This window comes from Spermophilus citellus (assembly GCF_964194105.1).
Source record: "Spermophilus citellus genome assembly, chromosome: 7".
NCBI classification, from domain to species: domain Eukaryota; kingdom Metazoa; phylum Chordata; class Mammalia; order Rodentia; family Sciuridae; genus Spermophilus; species Spermophilus citellus.
The window spans coordinates 38527276-38551178 of record NC_138188.1 but is presented as its reverse complement, the minus strand read 5'-3'; the positions used below and the strand labels follow the sequence as shown (position 1 = coordinate 38551178).

The 23903-nt window shown below is 36.8% G+C and overlaps 1 protein-coding gene across 2 annotated transcripts in view; it reads right to left on the bottom strand.

The window, feature by feature from the left end:
* The window catches only part of RASA2 (RAS p21 protein activator 2), a 119149-nt gene that overhangs the window by 47390 nt on the left and 47856 nt on the right, over positions 1-23903 (bottom strand). For both annotated transcript variants that reach the window (XM_081300592.1, XM_081300593.1), the window contains exons 5-7: positions 13914-13990; positions 5021-5104; positions 3242-3314 (exon numbers count right to left, since the gene is read on the bottom strand). In XM_081300592.1, the coding sequence (XP_081156718.1) occupies positions 3242-3314; positions 5021-5104; positions 13914-13990 (234 nt within the window). The remainder of the gene's footprint in view (positions 1-3241; positions 3315-5020; positions 5105-13913; positions 13991-23903) is intronic.

Below are 23903 nucleotides of genomic sequence, written 5' to 3'. Positions count from 1 at the left end.
ACGCTGTTCCTATCAACTCAATATACAGGAACATTAAGCTTCTAGATCATGGGTTGTCTTCTAGTGGCCTGAAGAGCAAAAATGAACTAATTCAATGAAGCTGTACTTGCTTAAAATTGTTTAAAGACAGTCTCATATTTCTCAAGGTACCAGTTCTACTCACATTTCTTTCTCCCATTTTTGATGAAAACATCAAGGGCAGTGGCAGGAATTGCCTCAATTACCATCCACCTGAATGGGTCCACTCCCACACAGGCCTCTCCACTTTGTGAGTTTTCTCATCCTCTTCTCAACATGAGAATGAGATGATTCTCTTCTTTTCTAAGACTACCCCACCTACATATAGTATGTAATAAGCATGCAGTAAGCATTCAATCTGCTTTAATTGCAGCTTTCTTTACTAGTTTGTTCACCTCACTCAAGTAGAAGAAAAATTCTCGCCTTAAATCATGGTTTCTTTCTTTCTTTTCCCAAATACATTAAAACTATAATTCATCCTTCAGTCTGTGCTTCCTCAACACCCACTCACAGCTCCTATCTGGTCTCCTCATAGATTACCCTCCTACAATCTTTCTCTGCATCACCAATTCTGATGACCAGCTCTTAGTTATCACAGTCTTTGACCTCTATTTGACCTAGTGATCATACAACTATAGCTCCCTTGCCAGAACAACTTTGTCTTTGAATTTACCTGGCATTATTCTGGCAGCATTCTCTGCTCTGTTTTTTTCTCTGAGCCTATGGACATGGGTACTTTCTGAGGTTTTATCTTTTACTTTGCTCTAAAATCAACTTGATGCTGGATGGTGCTGTACAGTTTATAAAGTGCTTTCACATGCATTATCTTCTTTGTTCATCAGACGTTGCTCTGAGGCAGGCAGGGCTAGATTTATTATCCTCATCTTAAAAATGAGGAAGCTAAAGTACAAAAATTAAATGACACTGAATAAGTGGCTGAAGCAAGCCTTTTCACTTTTCCTCCTTTGTTGTAAACCTCAACTCCGAGGCTTTTTTTGGTAAACAAATCTTTATTATTACTTTTTTTAGTTGTTGATAGACCTTTACTTTATTTATTTATACGTGGTGCTGAGAATCGAACCCAGTGCTTTAGACATGCCAGGCAAGTGCACTACCATTTTATCTTGAACTACAACCATCATTTATCTTGTTTCCAGTCATGAACTGCCCACTGGAGCTTTCTTTAGTCAGATTTCTTTATGTCCCAAACTAAACCACATATCTTCTTTCTCCTAGTTTTACTATTTTTCCAGACTTGAAACCATTCGACTCTTTTCTTTCCTTTTTCCTCTATAACCATTTTGTCATCTTGCCCTTTGTAGTACCTTTCTTATCTGCCTCTTCCTCTGTATTTCTATACTACTCTCTAGAACAGACCATCCCTAGGTTGGTTGGTTGGTTTTTCCACCTGAGCCACCTGGCCTACAAATCATGGTTAATTCTTTTCAAAACACTGCTTTACTTTCAGACTCAAAATAACTCATTGTCTAAAATTAAAGCACCCCAGCCAAGAAACTGGAGGGTTTTCATTAGCTAGTCCTGTTCTACTATTCTAATCCTGGCTGCCATTATTTTCTTAAACAAACTCAGTTACATCATTACTTGTTCCTCTTTGGAGATAACTTTCTGGCTGGCTGGCTGTGCTCAAAATGCTCTTTTTCCTCTCACTTACGAAAATTTAGTCTTTCTTCAAGCCTCTCCTGACCACCTCAGGCAAACAGTATCTACTGCATTTGCCTATTGTATAGATGCATGCATATGTATGCTGTCTCCTGCTCTAGCCAGAGGATAGAAACTGAACTTTATCTGTCCTTATAACCAACTCCAGGAGCCACTAGATAAATGTTTCAAGGTCTAGCAGGTCCTCTGGTACACCAAACAGGTCTTGACTTTCAAAAACTCTTCTGTTTGCTGCAAGGCTCTGTAATGCTAGTAGATTCCATCCCATCTGCAGTCAAGGTACGTGGACTTATGGGGACAATAAAGGCCTTCAGTCAGTAGCCCTTTTTTGGTCAGTTGCTGCCTTCTTTGTTTTCTCCAGGTTAGATGTAACAACAAATAAATGTAGAATATAAATGCATAACCATTAATAAATGTAGAATGACTGCAACAAGTCTTAGCCAGGAAGTGGGAAAGTCACATCAGTACATTTTTCTCCCTTCCTTCCACCCCCACAGTTTTCTATTTCACTTTAGTATTCTCTTCAGCCTTTGCTCTTTATTACAGTAAAATAATCAGGCATGACTAGAGATACCATAGTACTTTCTCAATTTTAAAAGAGAAGAAAAACATTAAAAAAAGAAGAAAAAGCACAAAATGTAACTCCTTTTTGTAAACCTTTCTCACAAGTTATTATCAACTGCAACATGTTCCACTATTACACAACCTTTAGAGTTTGAGATGCTTTTCTGTAGTCTTTAAGTAATAAAAAGGATTTTTTTACTGGATGCTCTCAAGTAAAAAAAAAACTCCAAAGCACTGTGTTTGGGACAATTTTGAGGCAGTTGAAGATCTCCATGAAAATAAATAAGCATGTGTCCACAGAGTAAATTAGACTAAAAAGAATTTAATAACACCCCTCCTTCTGGGTACTGGGGGATCGAACCCAGGAATTTGCTCATGCTGGGTAAGTGCTCTATCACTGAACTATACCTCCAGCCCCAATAATAAGATTTTAGTCACAAAGTGTTTTATACTTTCAAAGGGTTCTTACATGCTCTGGGCATTATAAAAACACTCCTAAGTTGGGTAGAGCCGCTAACATTTTCCCTTACAATATTACCCTTTCACAAAGTAAAAAAAATTCAAGTCTCACACTGAGTGACTCATTCAAAATCAACTGGGACTACAGCTCAGATCTAATGAACGATAACCATACTTACTTCACTAGTGGTTTTGAAACAGTATGCTGCAGAAGAGTCTTGTGGCCATTACGTGTCAGGTGGGGAGTTGGACAGGGTGGGGAGGATATAGAAGAAGGTGTGATGGTGAGAATGACTGGAGTGGGGGTAGATGACCCTAGCCTTCCCTACTACCAAATCAATCAGAGCTCTACTTTTATCTGTTTTATATGCAGTACATGGTTCTATTGCTTTCTGGACAGAAAATGCTTGGTTGCATTAGTTAATAAAATGATTATTATGGCTGTGGTTTGGAAAAAGAAATCAAGTAGAACTAAATCTTAAATATTCATTGTTAACATTTATATAAAACAAGAAATTACCTCAAAATAAAAGATTTCATTAAACTGCGGATTGCTTGTTTTCTTCTTTACTTTTGTCTTCTTTTGGTCATTCCTGTTCCAATGTGGTAGAGTTTTACCTTGTAGAACTTAACAGTACACAATTATAAAACATGCTATTTCCAACCAGGGAGCCTGACCTCTGTTTAAATGTTAAGATGACTCAGGAAATACTGCAGTTTTAAATATTATTGGGGTTGGGGGGCAGACAAGATATCCCCACAAACTCAAAAAAAGAGAACATTCTATACGCCAAGAGTGTATTATTCTGTCTATGCCTATACCAGACTGACTGCCAAGCTCTCTTCAGAGGTTTTAAAACACATTCTACAACATAAGCAACTCAGAATAAATGATGAGAAGGCAGGCCATGAGATTTACAGTGCCTTTACCTATGTTAAAAAAACACCTGAGGACCAAAAAAAGTATTCTTAACTCACTTTACTTCTTGAGCTTCAGCTAATAATAGTGACTGAAACATGTTTTTTAGTTTGAAATAATTATTCAGAGGAGATTACAAAGAAATGTACAGCCAAATCCTGTGGCTGTACCCAGCCTTCCCCAATGTAAAAATCTTACACAGTATGGTACAACAGCAAAACCAACAGTGATTTTTTAAAACAAATTCATATGCTAAATAGTTTCTAATTATATGTTACTAAACAATTACACTAAACAATTTATATGTCAGGTACAGATAATTAAGTAAAAAACAAAGCCAGACATACTAGATTGAACATTATTAACATGCACAATGAAACCACTCTGATAGCACTAAATGTTATATGATTATTTGTTTTAAAATTTAAAACCATCATACTAATAGTAGCATGCCATTATGTGAACATCCATAGTTTAGGCACAGTATGGTATTAGGTACTTTATATATATATATATAGTTTTCAAAGTGACTTATTAGCAGTTTTTTTTTTTTTTTAATCAGAATAACTAGAGCTCTTGGGGATGGAGAGAAGGGGTGTGTGTGTGTGTGTGTGTGTGTGTGTGTGTGTGTAGGAAATTTTGTGCTTTTTATTTCCTGATTCTAAATCATCAACTTGTAGAAAAATTTCAGACTACTCAGTCCCTTAGATAAACCATAATGAAGCTATATAGTACAAAATATCACAAACTGCTAAAGGTTTTCCTCATAAATTATCACAAATTAGTTAAACCAATGATCTACACTTCACCATGCTCTAGAACTTCAGTAGTTTGTCTACAGCTTAGAATTCTCTTTGAAGAACACGGATCTCATGAGTAGAAAAGGCAATTTTCAGTCCCAAGCTGCTTTCCAGATAACATTATAGAAATTGCCTCATTTTCTGAGTTGGAATTTGTTGTTTTTTTTTTTTTTTTTGTAATGTTGGGGATCAAAACTAGGGCTTTGTGGATAGTAGGCAAGTGAGATTGGTGTTTATTAAAGCAGGATTTTACCTGTGTACAATTTTAGGTCATTTAAAAGAAGGAATATTAATAAGTGAAGAAGGCCAAGTTTATGTTTCAAAGCACATTTTTAATAGTATGAGACTGAGGTTTTCCCTATAGACTAAGCATATGACAGATTTAAAATGGCATTTAATATTATTCTGTAAAAATAGGACTTGGTTGTTTACATGTATTTAATGAACTCACCAAAGATTCTTCTTTTAAAGGATTATTTTATGTCTTAGTTACTGAGCATTTGCTCTAAGAACACTATTTTTCCAATTCTTAAAACCAACTTTACACTTAAAAACCCACTAACCATTCAATAAACATTACCTAGAAGGACCCACTAGAGAAACTGTTGCATAAGGATCACAGCTTTGTCCATTTATGAGAGGCAACCCATGGCACGCCTTGATGCTAAAATGGAATGAAAGAGATTAAACATGTTAGAGTCAAGTTAAACAATATGACACATTATCTTTGTTGTGTGTGTGCTGCTGGGATTGCACAAAGCTTCGTGAATGCCAGGCAAGAGCTTCACCACCATGCTACATCCCCAGATCTAAAACATTATTTTAAACACAACGTAATATATTCAAAGAGCTCAAAACTGTTTCCCACATGTCTGCCTAGATTCTACCTTGCTGCAGCCCAGCTGGCTGGGCAAAATAGCCTGCGGGTAATGAGCAACTTGTGTAGATTGATACTGCAGGAGTAGGAGCCGTTTATTGTAGGACAGGAGGGGTATATATACATTACACACAGCTTATCTTAATTAACATAAACTAGATGCAGCAGTCAACTAATAAGGAATCTCCACACTTAATGGCTCACTGGCGTTACTTCACAAACCACTCCCTCTGGCAAAATGCCAGGCGCCATCCCGACTTGTTTACAGACCCTAACACTACCTGCCCCTAATAAATGCATGCACACATTTATTTATGCTGTATTTTCAAAAGAGGACTAAATGGAATGCCACAATCAGTACCCAAGACTATCAAACAACATTAACACATTTCTTCCTGCTACATAACCAAGAAGGTACATTGTGTGGTTTGATAATACATCAAAAACTGCTGTGGCTTCCAAAAAGGAAAAGAAAGCAATGCAACCTTAACTGAGAAGCTACAAAACAAGCCAGCTCTATGTCATCATATCCTCTGCTAAAGCATGAATGACATACAAGGAAACAACTGTGGTTTCCACTTAAAATCTGATTCATAAATATAGGGCAAGTCTCACATAATTCTGTAGCCTTGTTTTGATTCTCAGTTAACAGTTCTTGTACCATTCTGTAGAAAATGTTTTAGACTATAAAGGCCCAGGTCATATAATCCACTCCATGAATTGTAATCATTGGTATTTATAGAGAACACAGAGCCTAACTTAATGATCTGTTCAAGTTTTCTCACTAATTATTAAGTTAATTAGTTTAATATCAATGTGTCTTCATTTCCTAAGGCCTAACAGAAACTCACAAATGTAGCTGAAAAGTATTCTTTGTCTAAAGATGAAGGCTATTGAGCAATATCCTTATTTCTCTCCAAACCCATGGATCACATATGTGGGTGAAGAGCAAATGGTGTACTGTCAAGTAAAAAAAGACATGATAATATGACTCATTTCTATTAAACCAAGCATCAAAATTCAAATTGAAAAATTTCTGAAACTAAACAAAGAAAGCACAGGTCAAGATAATAATTCTGGTTATGTTAGGTTCGGGTATAGTAAAATTTTCCCACTGTACTTACTTCTTGAAATTTATACTTCTAAGACTAAGCTTCAAAATGATACCAGATTATTATACAGTATTTATAGTTTACTATGTACTTTCACAAAATGCACTTAATTCTCACAACTGCCTTTGAGAAAAGCATTGTCATTTTTAAAAAGAAAGTAAGGCTCAAGTTATAAAAAACTGGCTAAGACTAAACTTCTACTTTCTTATCTTGCTGTTACTAAAGCCCAGAGTCCTTCTACATTACCACTATGCCTGATACTATTATTATTATTCCACCTGCACTACCAAATTTATCTCATATTACACAAATTATTAGAAATCTCAATTATAAAATGTAATTTACTACAATCTTGATAAGGTATAAAAAATGAGAAAAATGCAGTGGAGTTTACAAGGACATCCATAAAAACACACACACAAACCAAACAAAAGGATGCCCATAAAGAAAAGCAGAAGCCTAAAAATAAATAAATCATCAAAAGTATTCTTAATTTTCAAATGGAAGATAAAGTAAATATTGGGGTTTCCTGCCTCTTAAGTAACATTAGTAAATACAGGTTATTTGCTACCTATATTCTAAAATATTATTTTCCTAATTACCTAGGATATAACTGTTGTTCTAATCTATAAATCAAACAATTTCACATCATAAACATGAATGGGCAGAAGCCAAATGTTGAAAATGACCTCAGTATACTAAATTTCTTTTTTTGTTGTTGTTTATATTGACATATAAAGCTTCTGTATTTCTGCGCTATCTGGAAATTACAAAGGAAAATGGACAAACTTACTTACACTACAGATAAATCTAAATCTTTTCTTTTCTTTCTTTCTTTTTTTTTTTTTTTTGGCACCAGGGATTGAATTCAGGGACACTCAACCACTGAGCCACATCCCCAGCTCTATTTTTTTTTAAATATATTTTTAGTTGTCAATGGACCTTTATTTTATTTATTGATATGTGGTGCTGAAAATCGAACCCGGTGCTTCACGCATGCTAGGCAAGCACTCTGCCACTGAGCCACAACCCCAGCTCCCCAGCCCTATTTTATATTTTATTTAGAGATAGGGTCTCACTGAGTTGCTTAGCACCTTGCTGTTGCTGAAGCTGACTTTGAACTTGAGATCCTCCTGCCTCAGCCTCCCAAGCCGCTGGAATTATAGGCGTGCGCCACCATATGAAGCTTTATTGGATATTTTTAAAAACAAAAAACAAAGGTTACCTTCTACATCCAGCCGAGATAGAGTAACAGGGACTAGATTTACCTTCCAAAGGAAACAACCCCCAAAAAAGACGAAAGCTGGGGAGGTCAAAGTGGCTAGGGTTCCCAAGACAGAATACTGAAGGGAAGAAAGCTACAGAGGAAGAAAAACCTCCAGAGAGCTACAAAAATCCTTGCTGAATCTTCTGCTGAGTGCTGATATCATAAATGGATCAAAATGTTTCCAAGTAACTTAATTGATACCCAATATTCACGGAAATACAAAAATGTCAACTTCACAATGTCTGGTGTTCAAGAGAGAACAACCAGGATACTACTAAGATATGACAATGACATTTTAAAGATTATTTAATTATATTTCATATATTCTGTGCAGACACAGATAAAATAAAAAACGAATGGTCTAGAGATTAAAAAAAACATAATCTGACTTAAAAACACACTGAATGAAATCAAACATTTGCTAGGATTGTGGAAGGAGATGTATACACAAGAGAATAAAAAATTCAGTTTTAAATGAGTTAAGTTTGTGATGTTGTGAAACATCAAGTGGACATACTAAGTTTCGAACTCAGAAGACAAACCTGGATGAATGCACAGGGTATAGACAATTTTTGAAAACATCTTGTTTGGAGACAGTTTCAGACTTTCAGAAAAGTTGTAAAAGTAATAGAGAGTTTCTGCAGACCTAACATCCAACATTTAACCTTTTGTGTAACCATAGAGGAATTACTGAAATCAGGAAAGTGACATTGATATAATGTTGGCTAAAAATATTATTAACTAATCTACAGACTTTACTTAATTTTAACACTGTCCTTCTCTGATCCAGGATGCAATAAGGGACCCCAAATTCCACTTAGTTGTCATGTCTTCTTAGTCTCTTCCATCCTGAGGGAGTTCCTTAGTATCTTTTTTGCCCCATTTTACCAGTCTTTGCTAATTATTTTGTTTTTTTGGAGATTTTCTAATCTGAGTTTGTCTAATGTTTACTCATGGTTAGGTTAGAATCGTGCATGCTGGTGTCCTCAATGCTACACTGCATCATTTCAGCAGGTGCTGAATGTCTCATTATTGGTAATATTAACACTGATCACTTGGGTCAGGTGGTAGCTATTAGGTACCTTATGGGGAGATTCTTTGAGGCTATATAAATATGCTGTTTGTCATCATACTCACTTATTTAGTACCACAGATGATCTGTCCTTGTATCCAATTATTTTTTTAAATGTATTTTAATTGATACATAGTATTTATTTATTGATTTATGGGTACAGTGTAACATTTCAATATGTCTACAATGTGTAATGAACATATCAGGGTAATTGGTATCTCTAAAAAGTCAGACTTGAATCTTTTGTGTTAGTAACATTCAAAATCTTCTCTGATAGCTATACTGTCAACCATACTTATCCTACTATACAATAAAATAGTAGAAGTTACTCCTCCTAACCCACTGCACCCATTGACCATCTTCTTTCCATCACTGCCTCTCCATACCCCATGAAGTAACCACTATTCTGTTCCCTACTTCTTTGAGATCAACTTTTTGAGTACTTCCTTACTCTCTGACCCCACAAGATATTCCAGCCTCATCTTATATATTCCCTACCCTAGTCCTGAAATCACCACTGCTAAAAAAAGAAGTATAGGTTCTTTTCATTGAAGTCATACTGTCTAATATAAAGCCATTAACCAAATGTGGCTATTTCAATGAATTAAAACTAAATAAAATTTTAAAATGCAATTCATTAGTCACATTTACCATATTTCAAGTTTTCAAAAGTCATACATGGCTAGTGGCTATTATATTGGACAATGAAGACATAAAACATTTTCTTCATCACACAAAGATCTACTGGTGAGAACAGAGAATGCTTTATTTAGGAACCAAGATGTAGGTGCTACATATGCTCATTGCTAATGGAATGGCATTGCTTCTAGGCCTTCTCAGTAAATGCAGCTAGTATTCTCTCTCTCTCACCCCTATATCTATTTTTCTTTGAGAAGTTTTCCTTCAAAGAAGAGCAGAGAAATGGGGAAGGTGTAGCTGGGGGTGGAAGATGTGTGAGGTAAGAAGACATGAGGTCTGGGAGGCATGCCTTTTAGGATGGCAGATATTAGAACACATAGGGGAGAAGGTAAAGCTGATAAAACTAGAGAAAGAAAGCATAACTGAAGGAGCTATTCCTTGAGTGGGGGAAACAGATCAAATATAGAATGTATCATATATAAGAATTCACTCTCGAGAAGAGAAGGGGCACCTCCTATACTATAACATGCAAAACTGGATATCCATACACAAAAGATTGAACAGAGATCCCGTCTCCCGCTGCATAAGATTAACTCAAAAAGATCAAAGACTTTCCAACTGCTGGAAGAGAACATACCAGAAACACTCTAACATATAGGAGTAGGCAGCAATGCTCAGGAAATAATGCCAAGAATGAATAAATGGGATGCCTTTAAAATAAAAAGCTTCTACACAGCAAAGGAAAACAATAGCACAGACAGCCTACAGAATGGGAAAATCTTTGCCAGCTACTCTTCTGACAGAGGATTAATATCTAGAATATATAAAGAACTAAAATGTCAACACCAAAATAAATAAATAACCCATTTATAAGTAGGCAAACTAAATAGACACTTCTCAAAAGGAAGTACAAATGACCAAATGTAAAAATTGTTCAGCTCTTTAGCCAGCAGAAAAATACAAATCAAAACTATGTTAAAATTTCATCTCACTCCAGTCAGAATGACGATTATCAAGAACAAAAATAAGATATCCAGGAAGCTAGGGTTGTAGGTGGTAAAGTGCTTGAGTGGCATGTGTGGGGCATTGGGTTCCTCAGCACCACAGAAAATAATAAATAAATAAATAAATAAATAGCATTGTGTCCATCTACAACTTAAAAAAAAAAAAGCTATCCAGGGATGTGGGTCATGTGATGCCAAGGACCTAGTTCAGAGGAAGAAGGTGCTGCAGTGGGCCAGCAGCAGACAAGAAGCATTCAGGGCAGAAAGCCTGCTGAAGCTGCACTGATTTGAGAAAACTTTATAAGATCTGACAAGGTCAAAGCTGCAGAAAAACAGCAGAAAAATGGATAATGAGGTCCAGAGAGATGGAAGGATCTTAGATTTGATTGATAACATTTGGTAGAAGACAATTTGCCTTATGAGGATGTTGCAATACCACTGAATGAACTTCTTGAAATGAACAAGAAACAGTGTCACCACAGAATCTTGAAAGAACAAGAAATGCAGTGGACAGACTTGGCTTTACAGTACCTCCAAGAGAATGTTTCCCCCCATTGGCCTCTTAGCTCTTTTCTCATAGATGAATTTTTCAAAAATATATAGATAAAAAAAATAATAAAGGCTGGTGAGGATGTAGTAGCAGGTAGAAACTCATATACTGTCTGTGAAAATGTAAATTAGTATGACCACTGTGGAAATCATTATGGAGCTTCCTCAAAAGACTAGGAATGGAACCACCATATGATCCAGCTATACTATTTCTCAGTATTTACCCAAAAGAATTATTAAAGTCAGTATACTACAGAAATACATGCATACCCATATTTATAGCAGCACAATTCATCATAGCCAAACTACAGAAACAGCTTAGATGTACAACAGATGAATAAATAATTAAAGTGTGGTATATATATATTCAGTCATAAGAATGAAAGAAATTATATCATTTGCAAGAAAATGGATGGAACTGTGGAGCTTCATGTTAAGTGAAAAAAGCCCAAATCAGAAGATCAAGGGCTGTATGTTTTCTCCTACATGGAAGCTAGAAAGAAAAATGAAGAGAAAGCAGGGGGGGGTGGGGAATCTCATAAAAATAGAAGGGAAACTAGTTGAATAGAGGAAGATCTCGGGGGAAGGAGGGGAATGGAAGGAGACACTCCAGGGAATTAAATTGATTAAATTACATTATGAGTATGTGCAAATATGTCACAAAGAAGTCCACTATTCTGAATGATTATTATACAACAACAAAAATTTTTGTGGTACTGGGGATTTAACCCAGGGATGCTCTACCACTAACCTACTCTCCCAGCCCCTTTTTCCTTTTTGTAAGAAGAGGTCTCACTAAGTCGCCAAGGCTGGCTTCAAACCTGCAATACTGCTGTCTCAGTCTCCTGAGTTACCGGGATTACAGGCATGGGCCACTACACTTGGCTAATGATAAAAAACTTTTTTTAAAAAAAGCATTATGCTGGGGCTGGGATTATGGCTCAAGGGCCCTGGGTTCCATCCTCAGCACCACATAAAAATAAATAAATAAAACAAAGGTATAAAAAAAAGCATTGTGCTAAGTAAATGAAAGGAGACAAAAAGATACATATTACATGATTCTGTTAATATGACATTTTGGAAAAGGCAAAAACTATAGGTACAGAAATCAGACTGTGGTTGCCTAGGGCTAGGTGGAATTGAATGCCTTTTGGTACAATTTTAGCTGTTAAAATCATGCTAATATTCTATATATCAAAAATAAAATTAGGGAACTGGGGTTGTGGCTCAGTGGCAGAGCACTTGCCTCACACACGTGAGGCACTGGGTTCGATCTTCAGCACCACATAAAAATAAGTAAATATATAAAGATATTTTTTAAAAAAATAAATAAAATAAAATTAGGGCTGGGGTTGTGGCTCAGCGGTAGAACACTTGCCTACCATGTTCAAGGCCCTGGGTTGGATCCTTAACATCACATAAAAATAAACAAAATAAAACTATTATGTCCAACTCAAAAATAAATATTTAAAAAAAAAATTAAACCAACAAGGATGTCGGGGAATCTAAAATGGAATGTAAACAAACAAAACCAACTCAACTAACTGCATTTTAAATGACTATCATAAACCAATAGAAACAGGAGAGGAAGTAGCAGAAGGACTTTCTCTACATACTCTCAGTCTAGGGGAAAAAATAGCAAACAAATATTGAACTATTACTATAAATTAAAGTATTGCAACAATGTTAAATTTCCTGAATTTGGTAACCAAACTGGAGTCATCTAGGATTTATCCTTATTCTTAGGAAATACATACTGATACATTAAGAGATAAAGGACATAATGTATGCAACCTTCTTTTGAACTTTTCAGGAAAAATTAACTAAATAATACCATACATAGTATTAGATATGTATACATTAATATGTAAAGAAAATGCCTCAAAGCAGCTGGAGTTTTCACAATTAAGTTATAGTTTGGAGCAGCCATAAGAACACAACATCTCTTCTACAGCCTTGCCCTAAGGTATGTGGGTATGATAGAAACTAACACGGACTCAGATTGAGAAGGCTGTAGAAGGGCCTCAGAACCTTAGAGATATTCAGATATCAACTGAGGACAGATGGAGAAAGCATTCAGAACAAAGGTTATCAGTTGGTAACCCACAATGAGGATGTAGAGGGGAAGGAAGGAGGAGGAGGTTAGGCTAAAACAGGAGATTAGAGCCTGCATGATTAAAAAAAAAAAAAAATGACCTAAGGGTAAAAAGAGTAAAAAGAAATCCAAAGTATGTGGCAATCAATGTGGTCATCTCAGCATGGACATCAGGTTCTAGCTCTACAGTCTTTAAAGCTTGGGGTGTTTCTAGAGGTCCTGTTCTAAAAAGCCTTTCCAAGTCTGCACTGACAGGTAGGCAGCTACCTTATCTGTGATCCTGTCATTCTCTAATGCCTCTATATATCATTTAACCCAATTAAATAAAAACTGGTTGAATGAATTAATGACTCATTATAATCTCAGCAGACTAGATATGTGAAAAATAAACTAAATATGAACTGAGTAAAGAAATGACACATCAGGATTTCTTTTTTCTTTCTTTCTTTTCTTTTTTTTTTTTTAGTACAGGGGATTGAACTCAGGGGCACTCAACCACTGAGTCACATCCCCAGCCCTATTTTGTATTTTAATTAGAGACAGGGTCTCACTGAGTTGCTTAGCACCTTGCTTTTGCCAAGACTGGCTTTGGAACTCATGATTCTACTATCTAAGCCTCCCAAGCTACTGGCTGCTGGTATTATATGTATGCGACAATGTGCCTGGCTCTTTTTTATTTTTATTGTGGTACTGGGAATTGAATCTAGGACCTGAGGAATGCCAGGCAAACACTCTAACACTGGAGCTACACACCGAGCCCAAAGTTTCATTTTTGAAGTATTTAAAATAAGAAGTTGGTTTAAGAACACAAAATGAAGAATTAGTTCTAGCTGATTTTAGTAAAAGAAATATGCTTACTGTACAACAAGCTGCTGGCACACAGTCCCATTCTCTGTTATCAGTTCATTCAGCTTTAATTCAAGGTGAACTTTACCCTATAAAGACAAAAAAAAATTATAAACTGAGTAAGTCTATTTTGCTGACAAAATATTAACTAAAAGTATGTACTTTTTCAAATGGTACCCATATTTAATTATACACTGACTTTTCAGTAGCACATAGCTTTGACCAAACTATTTGTTATAACTAATAACTGTTGATGTAAATTAAAGTTCTTAAAGATATAAAAAGTCAAATGTTTGTATCAAATATAGTATTTAATTTTAAGAATTTTATGCCCTGTTCAATAAAATGTTATATACCTCAATTATCATAGATCAAAAAGAAAGATATTACTTATGTTTTTGGAAATTTTAAATGAAATTAAATTATAAAATGTAGGATGTTTTTATTAGAGAAGATAAACCAGCAATAAGAACTGAGGCAATACCATAAAAAGAAAAAAAAAATCTCATAATTCTAAAACAATAAAACTCTAAGTTAAATCCAGTAAGACTGTTTGTTAATCATTACTTTTATCAACTAATCAAGATTAATGGAATACCTACAAGGTTTGGGGAGGCACTATAGGAGCAAGTAGGAATCTACAGACATCTAAGACACACTTACTATTTACAAGAAGCTTAAAAGGCTGGGGATATAGCTCAGTGGTAGAGTGCCTGCCTACCATGTGCAACATCCTGAGCGTCCCAGAACCAAAAGAAAAAAAAAAAAACAAAAAAAAACAGTATACAACTAGTTAGGGAGACAACAAATAAAAGACAATAACATATTGCCAAGACGTTGATGGAAAGATGAGAGAAAAAAAAAGGAGTACTTTTCTGAATAGCCACTAAGAGATGGAACTGCAAAATAATAATAATAATAATAATAATATCTAGTAAGTTTAAAGAAACATGAACTGTCACTTTCTTAAAAATTAAAGGCTTAGGAACAATGTAACCTAGAGCTTGGTTTGTCTTCCCTTCCACTAGTGATGAACAATTCTAAACAGGTTGTGAACAGAATTAGTGCTAGATTACCTCCACCCAACTGAGAAGACAAACTGACATAGTGCCAAGTAGAGATTACAGAGGAGTGATGTCTATGGGCTAATGATGCGAGTGATTTCATCAGAGGCGGTAAGTTTATTACCTATCACTGCTCTTCTGAACAACCCTTTTCAGACATTCTTTCAAAGATTCCAACCTGAATCGCCCTATTTTATGGGTCTTGTCATATAATAATGAAATCTGAGGTCCAGTAGCTATAAAGTTCAGGGTTAGATGCAGAGTTAAGTGATAAGCAATAAATATTGACGAATCCTAATACAAAAGTCTGCATGAAAAAGTTAAACTCTAAAGCAAAAAAGTCATAAGCTGTAATAAAATTGACAGGTGGAGCTGGAACCAAATGAAACGAATCATTCACTAAAAATCTAGGCACGAATGTTTATGAAATCATATATAATTTACAAAGTAGGGTCTTCTGTTATTCCTGCCTTTAATATTCACAAGCTCTGCTATTCAAGAGTGACCTTAAAGATCCACAATGAAATAATTTATAATATCATTCAACTAGAATTTTAAGTCGCGTTTTCTGTCATGCCAGCATGTGTATTACTTAGCTAACAAGGGAACTTTAGCCAACTGTACAAACATCTGCATCTCAAAAAAGTTTTTCTATTTTAAAATGTACCATTTTATAATAGAAACTATATGATAACAAAGTACTCCCAACCATCTTGCAGGAAACATCTAAGACCTACAGTATTTCTAATCACCATTAAAACAGAAAGTAGAGGGGCTGGGGTTGTAGCTCAGCAGTAGAGCACTTGCCTAGCATGTGTGAGGCACTGAGTTTAATCCTCAGTACCACATTAAAATAAATTAATTAATTAAATAAAGGTATTATGTCCATCTACAACTAAAAAATTTTTTTAAAAACTCAGAAAGTAGAAAAAAGTATAACCATTTTATTCATAACTAAAATCAGTATTGTTGAGGCTAAAAGTAAAGAGATATTTAATGGAGTCTACCAGGAATCACTACAACCGAGTCAGTGCCTATGTAGTATGTTCATTACTCCCACTGCCTGTCAAGCAGAACATTCCTTGGATATTAGTCAGTAATGACATAATTATGTATAACCTAGTCAAGAAAACAGTAGGGACAGAATAGGCAGATACGAAACATTAAAACTGAAAAGCTTTATGAATTAAATTAAGGAAAGTATAATTTCTAAACTACAAAACCCTCATTGAACACATAAATATGGAAACATGTTACATTAAACTTAGCACAGAAGCAACAGAATAAAATGTATAATACATTAATTTGTAAAAACAACCTCAATACACATAAATATGTACACACACACACACACACACACAGCCATATATTTACCAAAAATTGACAGAAGTTATCTTTAGTAAGGATTTTGGATTTTTGCTTTGCTTTTTTTGCTTTAAAATTTCAGAGCTTTACTATCAATCTAGATATTCAAAGTTTCTACTACTGTACTGCTGTTAGTAAAGAAAAATGAACAAAAGCGTCAAATTATTTGAGGCTACTTTCCAATTGCTAGGAAAACAAATCTATAAACATTTTAGAAAAATTTAGTCTTCTTGGCTATTTCATGCAAAATTTCAGTTTTACTTGTATTTGTCATAATTTTATAGGCCTGAATTATAGAAAATGAAGCCCTTTTTTTTTGAGGGGACAGTTATGAGTCCATAAAAATATAATATTATCTACCCTCCCTTGAGGCCAAGAACAGTGGCCAAGAATAGACATCTGATGCAGTTCTGATCAATGGAACAGAAAGAGCAGTTGTGGTGTGCTATCATAAATCTTTTTTGGGGAAAAGCCTCAGATTATTTCCAATCTATTTAAAATTCCACTATAGTGGAATAGTGGATTAGAACCATAAAGAAAAAAAATGACAAGAACAACATATTTACAAGAGATTGAGAGTACAAAATAACTATCTTTTAACATTTTTTAAAGATAGAAAGCAAAGTGGAAAATCCAGAAGGTAACTAGGAATTATAAAATGAATCAAATGAACAATTTAGAACCAGTCAATAGCCAGAATGAAGACATATTTAGATTAAACACAGTTGAAAAGAGGACTGGTAAAATGTGAGACAGGTCAGTCAGTAGAAAATACTAAGTCACAATGAAGCACAGAAAAGAAGAAAAGCGTAAGAGATATATATGAAACACAGTTAATTAGTGTACTATTAATGTAATTGGAATTCTAGCAGAGAAAGAATAGGCTAGAAAAAAAGTGGATAGAGACTCGCCGACAGATTGCAACAACAAACAGGTGTGTGTCACCCAGCTCAGCCCCCATACATAGGGGGATTTCGCTTAAAATCTCTCCTAGACTTTCAGGGGGAGGGACTATCACAGTGAGCCTGCATAAAGACTAAAGGAGAGCTAGAGGCACCTGACCCTCAACCCCCCCCCTCCCATCAGCGGCCAAAACAAAACCTGTCTAGCCAGCGCTGGGGAGGGGCAAGCAGAAAAAATCAAAACCATAGAGTGCTGGGGATCCCAAAAGCCAACGGTGTGACCCCGGAGATCCAGGCTGTCTGATTCGCGCGGCCTGCCCCGAGGCTACAGAAGGCGTGGCGCCCCAGAGAAGGGGTTAAATAGTCAGCAGGGAATTAAGTGGCTGCGACACGGTGGTATCCCACCAGCTAAGCCCAAGCCCGCACTGACTCCCGGGCTGAGTTCGGGATTGTTGGCGGGGACGGAAGCGGTACAGCCCCACCCCCCACAAGGGACACTCCACTAAGGTAACCAGCGGCCACCATCTTGGACAGCTGAAGTAACCACCGCCACTCGCCGACAGATTGCAACAACAAACAGGTGTGTGTCACCCAGCTCAGCCCCCATACATAGGGGGATTTCGCTTAAAATCTCTCCTAGACTTTCAGGGGGAGGGACTATCAGAGTGAGCCTGCATAAAGACTAAAGGAGAGCTAGAGGCACCTGACCCTCAACCCCCCCCCCTCCCATCAGCGGCCAAAACAAAACCTGTCTAGCCAGCGCTGGGGAGGGGCAAGCAGAAAAAATCAAAACCATAGAGTGCTGGGGATCCCAAAAGCCAACGGTGTGACCCCGGAGATCCAGGCTGTCTGATTCGCGCGGCCTGCCCCGAGGCTACAGAAGGCGTGGCGCCCCAGAGAAGGGGTTAACGAGTCAGCAGGGAATTAAGTGGCTGCGACACGGTGGTATCCCACCAGCTAAGCCCAAGCCCGCACTGACCCCCGGGCTGAGTTCGGGATTGTTGGCGGGGACGGAAGCGGTACAGCCCCACCCCCCACAAGGGACACTCCACTAAGGTAACCAGCGGCCACCATCTTGGACAGCTGAAGTATCCACCGCCACTGTCCGACAGATTGCAACAACAAAACAGGCACAGAGTACAGTTTGAACTGCCGAGAATCATCACTGAGGGGAAATCTGGTCTAGCAGGAGAAACCAAGGCTAGCAGGAGAAACCAGGAGCCTAGAGGCAAGGCCCTCGCGACTGGGCAGCTGTAAACTGCAGGCCCACCGGCGACAGTTCACCCACTGCCCGCGTAACTTGGCGGTAGGAGAACGCCCTCCCGTTGGTGACGGATCACCTGCCTGCGGCCTGTGATACTGGGCGGCTGGAGTCTACCCGCCTGCCACGACCGGGAGCTGAAACCACACAGAGACAGTCCAGTCACACCCCCCCATTAGGGCACCCCAGCAAGGAGACTGGGGCCCGTCATAGCAGAGTAGTGTCGTCACTGGAGCTCGAACGTCGGAATTCCTTCCCAACGGAATCCACGTTAGCAGTCATACTTCAACAACACAAAGGAGAGACATCAGAGTAATACAGAAACAAAACAAATCTATAGAGGAGAGCAGAAACATGACAATCAAAAAGAGCTGGAAAGTAACGTGGACAACATGAGAAAACAAGGGAAAAAAGGATTACAAACAATGCAAGACTACTCAATTCTACAGGAGGACATAGAAACTTCAGAAACAGGTATAGGGAAAGAACTCAAGGCATACCTAACTCGAATGGAAAGGAATATTAGAGAAGACATGAGACAGCAAGTCCAAGAAATAAAAATATATTTTGAAAATGAATTAAACAAACAAATTCAAATGGCAAAGAACGAGCTCTACCAGGAGATAGAGATATTAAAAAAAAATCAAACAATAATCCTAGAATTCCAGGAAACTATAAACCAAATTAAAAACTCAAACGAGAATATTACAAATAGACTTGATCAAGTAGAAGTCAGAACATCAGATAATGAAGACAAGGTTTATCAACTTGAAAAGAATATAGTCAACACAGAAAAGATGCTTAATTCCCACGAGCAATCTATTCAAGAGATATGGGATGTCATAAAAAAACCAAATCTGAGAGTCATAGGGATAGAAGAAGGCACAGAGATTCAAACCAAAGGAACGGACAGCATATTAAATGAAATAATTCTAGAAAACTTCCCAGAGATGAAAGATGGAATGGATTGCCAAATCCTGGAAGCCTACAGGACCCCAAACATTCAAAACCATAATAGACCAACCCCAAGACATATAATTATGAAGATAGCCAACGTACAGAACAAGGAGAGAATATTAAAAGCTACGAGAGAAAAGAGGCAGATTACTTTCAGGGGTAAACCAATTAGGTTAACGACAGATTTCTCATCACAAACTTTGAAAGCGAGAAGATCCTGGAATAACGTATTTCAAACGCTGAAAAATAATGGATTCCAACCAAGAATACTATATCCAGCAAAATTGAGCTTCAAATTTGACAATGAAATTAAAATCTTTCACGATAAACAAAAGCTAAAAGAATTTGCAGCAAGAAAACCAGCTCTGCAAAGCATTTTGAACAAAACACTACAAGAAGAGGATGTGAAAAATAGTGCCCAAAACTAACAGCAGGAAGTATCTCAGTAAAGGGGGAGGAAAATAACCAAAAAGCAAAACTAACCAAACTAAAATAAATAAATAAAGAAGCATGACTGGAAATACAAATCATATCTCAATTGTAACCTTAAATGTTAATGGCCTAAACTCACCAATCAAGAGACATAGGCTAGTAAACTGGATCAAAAAAACAAATCCAACAATATGCTGCCTTCAAGAGACTCATATGATAGGAAAAGACATACACAGGCTGAAGGTAAAAGGTTGGGAAAAATCATACCACTCACATGGCCCTCGGAAGCAAGCAGGAGTGGCCATACTCATATCGAATAAAATCAACTTCAAACCTAAGTTAATCAAGAAGGACAAAGAAGGTCACTATATACTGTTAAAAGGAACCATCCACCAACAAGACATAACAATCATCAATTTGTATGCACCCAACAATGGAGCTGCAACGTTCATAAAACAAACTCTCCTCAAGTTCAAGAGTCAAATAGACCACAACACAATAATTATGGGTGACTTCAACACACCGCTCTTGCCATTAGACAGATCCTCTAGACAAAAACTGAATAAAGAAACTATAAAACTCAACAGCACAATCAATAATCTAGACTTAACCGACATATATAGAATATATCAACCATCATCAAGTGGATACACGTTCTTCTCAGCAGCACATGGATCCTACTCAAAGATAGACCATATATTATGCCATAAGACAACTCTTAGTAAATATAAAGGCGTGGAGATAATACCATGCACCATCTCTGACCATAATGGAATGAAATTGGAAATCAATGATAAGAGAAGGAAGGAAAAATCCTACATCACATGGAAAATGAACAATATGTTATTGAATGATCAATGGGTTATAGAAGACATAAAGGAGGAGATGAAAAAATTCTTAGAGTCAAATGATAACACAGACACAACATACCGGAATGTATGGGACACAATGAAAGCAGTTTTAAGAGGGAAATTCATTTCTTGGAGTTCTTACCTCAAAAAAAGAAAAAACCAACAAATAAATGAACTCACACAACACCTCAAAAATCTAGAAAAGGAAGAGCAAAACAACAGCAAATGTAGTAGAAGACAAGAAATAATTAAAATTAGAGCAGAAATCAATGAAACTGAAACAAAAGAAACCATTGAAAAAATAGATAAAACTAAAAGTTGGTTCTTTGAAAAAATAAATAAGATAGACAAGCCCTTAGCCACGCTAACGAAAAGAAGAAGAGAGAGAGCTCAAATTACTAACATACGGGATGAAAAAGGCAATATCACAACAGACACTACAGAAATACAGAAGATAATTAGAAAGTATTTTGAAACCCTATATTCTAATAAAATAGAAGATAACGAAGATATCGATAAATTTCTTAAGGCATATGAATTGCCCAGATTGAGACAGGAAGACACACACAATTTAAACAGACCAATAACAAAAGAAGAAATAGAAGAAGCCATCAAAAGACTACCAACTAAGAAAAGCCCTGGACCAGATGGGTACACAGCGGAGTTCTACAAAACCTTCAAAGAAGAATTAATACCAATACTTTTCAAGCTATTTCAAGAAATAGAAAAAGAAGGATCTCTTCCAAATTCATTCTATGAGGCCAACATCACTTTGATCCCAAAACCAGACAAAGATACTTCAAAGAAAGAAAACTACAGACCAATATCTCTAATGAACTTGGATGCAAAAATTCTCAATAAAATTCTGGCGAATCGAATACAAAAACATATCAGAAAACTTGTGCACCATGATCAAGTAGGATTCATTCCTGGGATGCAAGGATGGTTCAATATACGGAAATCAATAAATGCTATCCACCACATCAATAGACTTAAAGACAAGAACCACATGATCATCTCGATGGATGCAGAAAAAGCATTTGACAAAGTACAGCATCCCTTTATGTTCAAAACACTAGAAAAACTAGGGATAACAGGAACTTACCTCAACATTGTAAAAGCTATCTATGCTAAGCCTCAGGCTAGCATCATTCTGAATGGAGAAAAATTGAAGGCATTCCCTCTAAAATCTGGAACAAGACAGGGATGCCCTCTATCACCACTTCTATTCAATTTAGTTCTCGAAGTACTAGCCAGAGCAATTAGACAGACAAAAGAAATTAAAGGCATAAAAATAGGAAAAGAAGAAATTAAACTATCGCTATTTGCGGATGACATGATAATATACTTAACAGACCCAAAAGAGTCTACAAAGAAGCTGCTAGAGTTAATAAATGAATTCAGCAAAGTGGCAGGTTATAAAATCAACACGCATAAATCAAAGGCATTCCTATATATCAGCAACAAAACTTCTGAAATGGAAATAAGGAAAACCACTCCATTCACAATATCCTCAAAGAAAATAAGATACTTGGGTATCAACCTAACAAAAGAGGTGAAAGATTTATACAATGAAAACTACAGAACCCTAAAGAGAGAGATAGAAGAAGATCTCAGAAGATGGAAAAATGTACCCTGTTCATGGATAGGCAGAACTAACATCATCAAAATGGCGATATTACCCAAAGTTCTCTATAGGTTTAATGCGATGCCAATCAAAATACCAACGGCATTTCTTGTAGAAATAGACAAAGCAATCATGAAATTCATATGGAAAAACAAAAGACCCAGAATAGCAAAAGCAATTCTAAGCAGGAAGTGTGAATCTGGAGGTATAGCGATACCAGAGGTCAAACTGTACTACAAAGCAATAGTAACAAAAACAGCATGGTACTGGTACCAAAACAGGCGGGTGGACCAATGGTACAGAATAGAAGACACAGAGACTAATCCACAAAGTTACAACTATCTTATATTTGATAAAGGGGCTAAAAGCATGCAATGGAGGAAGGATAGCATCTTCAACAAATGGTGCTGGGAAAATTGGAAATCCATATGCAACAAAATGAAATTGAATCCCTTTCTCTCGCCATCCACAAAAATTAACTCAAAATGGATCAGGGAGCTAGATATCAAATCAGAGACACTGCGTCTGATAGAAGAAAAAGTTGGCTACGATCTACAAATTGTGGGGTCGGGCTCCAAATTCCTTAATAGGACACCCATAGCCCAAGAGTTAACAACCAGAATAAACAAATGGGACTTACTTAAACTAAAAAGTTTTTTCTCAGCAAGAGAAACAATAAAAGAGGTAAATAGAGAGCCTACATCCTGGGAACAAATCTTTACCCCCCACACCTCTGATAGAGCCCTAATATCCAGAATGTACAAAGAACTCAAAAAATTAAATAATAAGATAACAAATAACCCAATTAACAAATGGGCCAAGGACCTCAACAGACACTTCTCAGAGGAGGACATACAATCAATCAACAAGTTCATGAAAAAATGCTCACCATCTCTAGCAATCAGAGAAATGCAAATCAAAACCACCCTAAGATACCATCTCACTCCAGTAAGATTGGCAGCCATTATGAAGTCAAACAACAACAAGTGTTGGCGGGGATGTGGGGAAAAAGGTACACTTGTACACTGCTGGTGGGGCTGCAAAATGGTGAGGCCAATTTGGAAAGCAGTATGGAGATTCCTGGGAAAGCTGGGAATGGAACCACCATTTGACCCAGCTATTGCACTTCTCGGACTATTCCCTGAGGACCTTAAAAGAGCGCACTATAGGGATACGGCTGCATCAATGATTATAGCGGCACAATTCACAATAGCTAGACTGTGGAACCAACCTAGATGCCCTTCAATAGATGAATGGATAAAGAAAATGTGGCATCTATACACAATGGAATATTATGCAGCACTAAGAAATGACAAAATCATAGAATTTGCAGGGAAATGGATGGCATTAGAGCAGATTATGCTAAGTGAAGCTAGCCAAGCCCTAAAAAACAAATGCCAAATGTCTGCTTTGATATAAAGAGAACAACTAAGAACAGAACAGGAAGGAAGAGCATGTGGAAAAGACTACAGTAAACAAAGACGAATGGGGGGAGAGAAACGGAGAGAGAAGGGAAAGCATATGGAAATGGTAGGAGACCTTC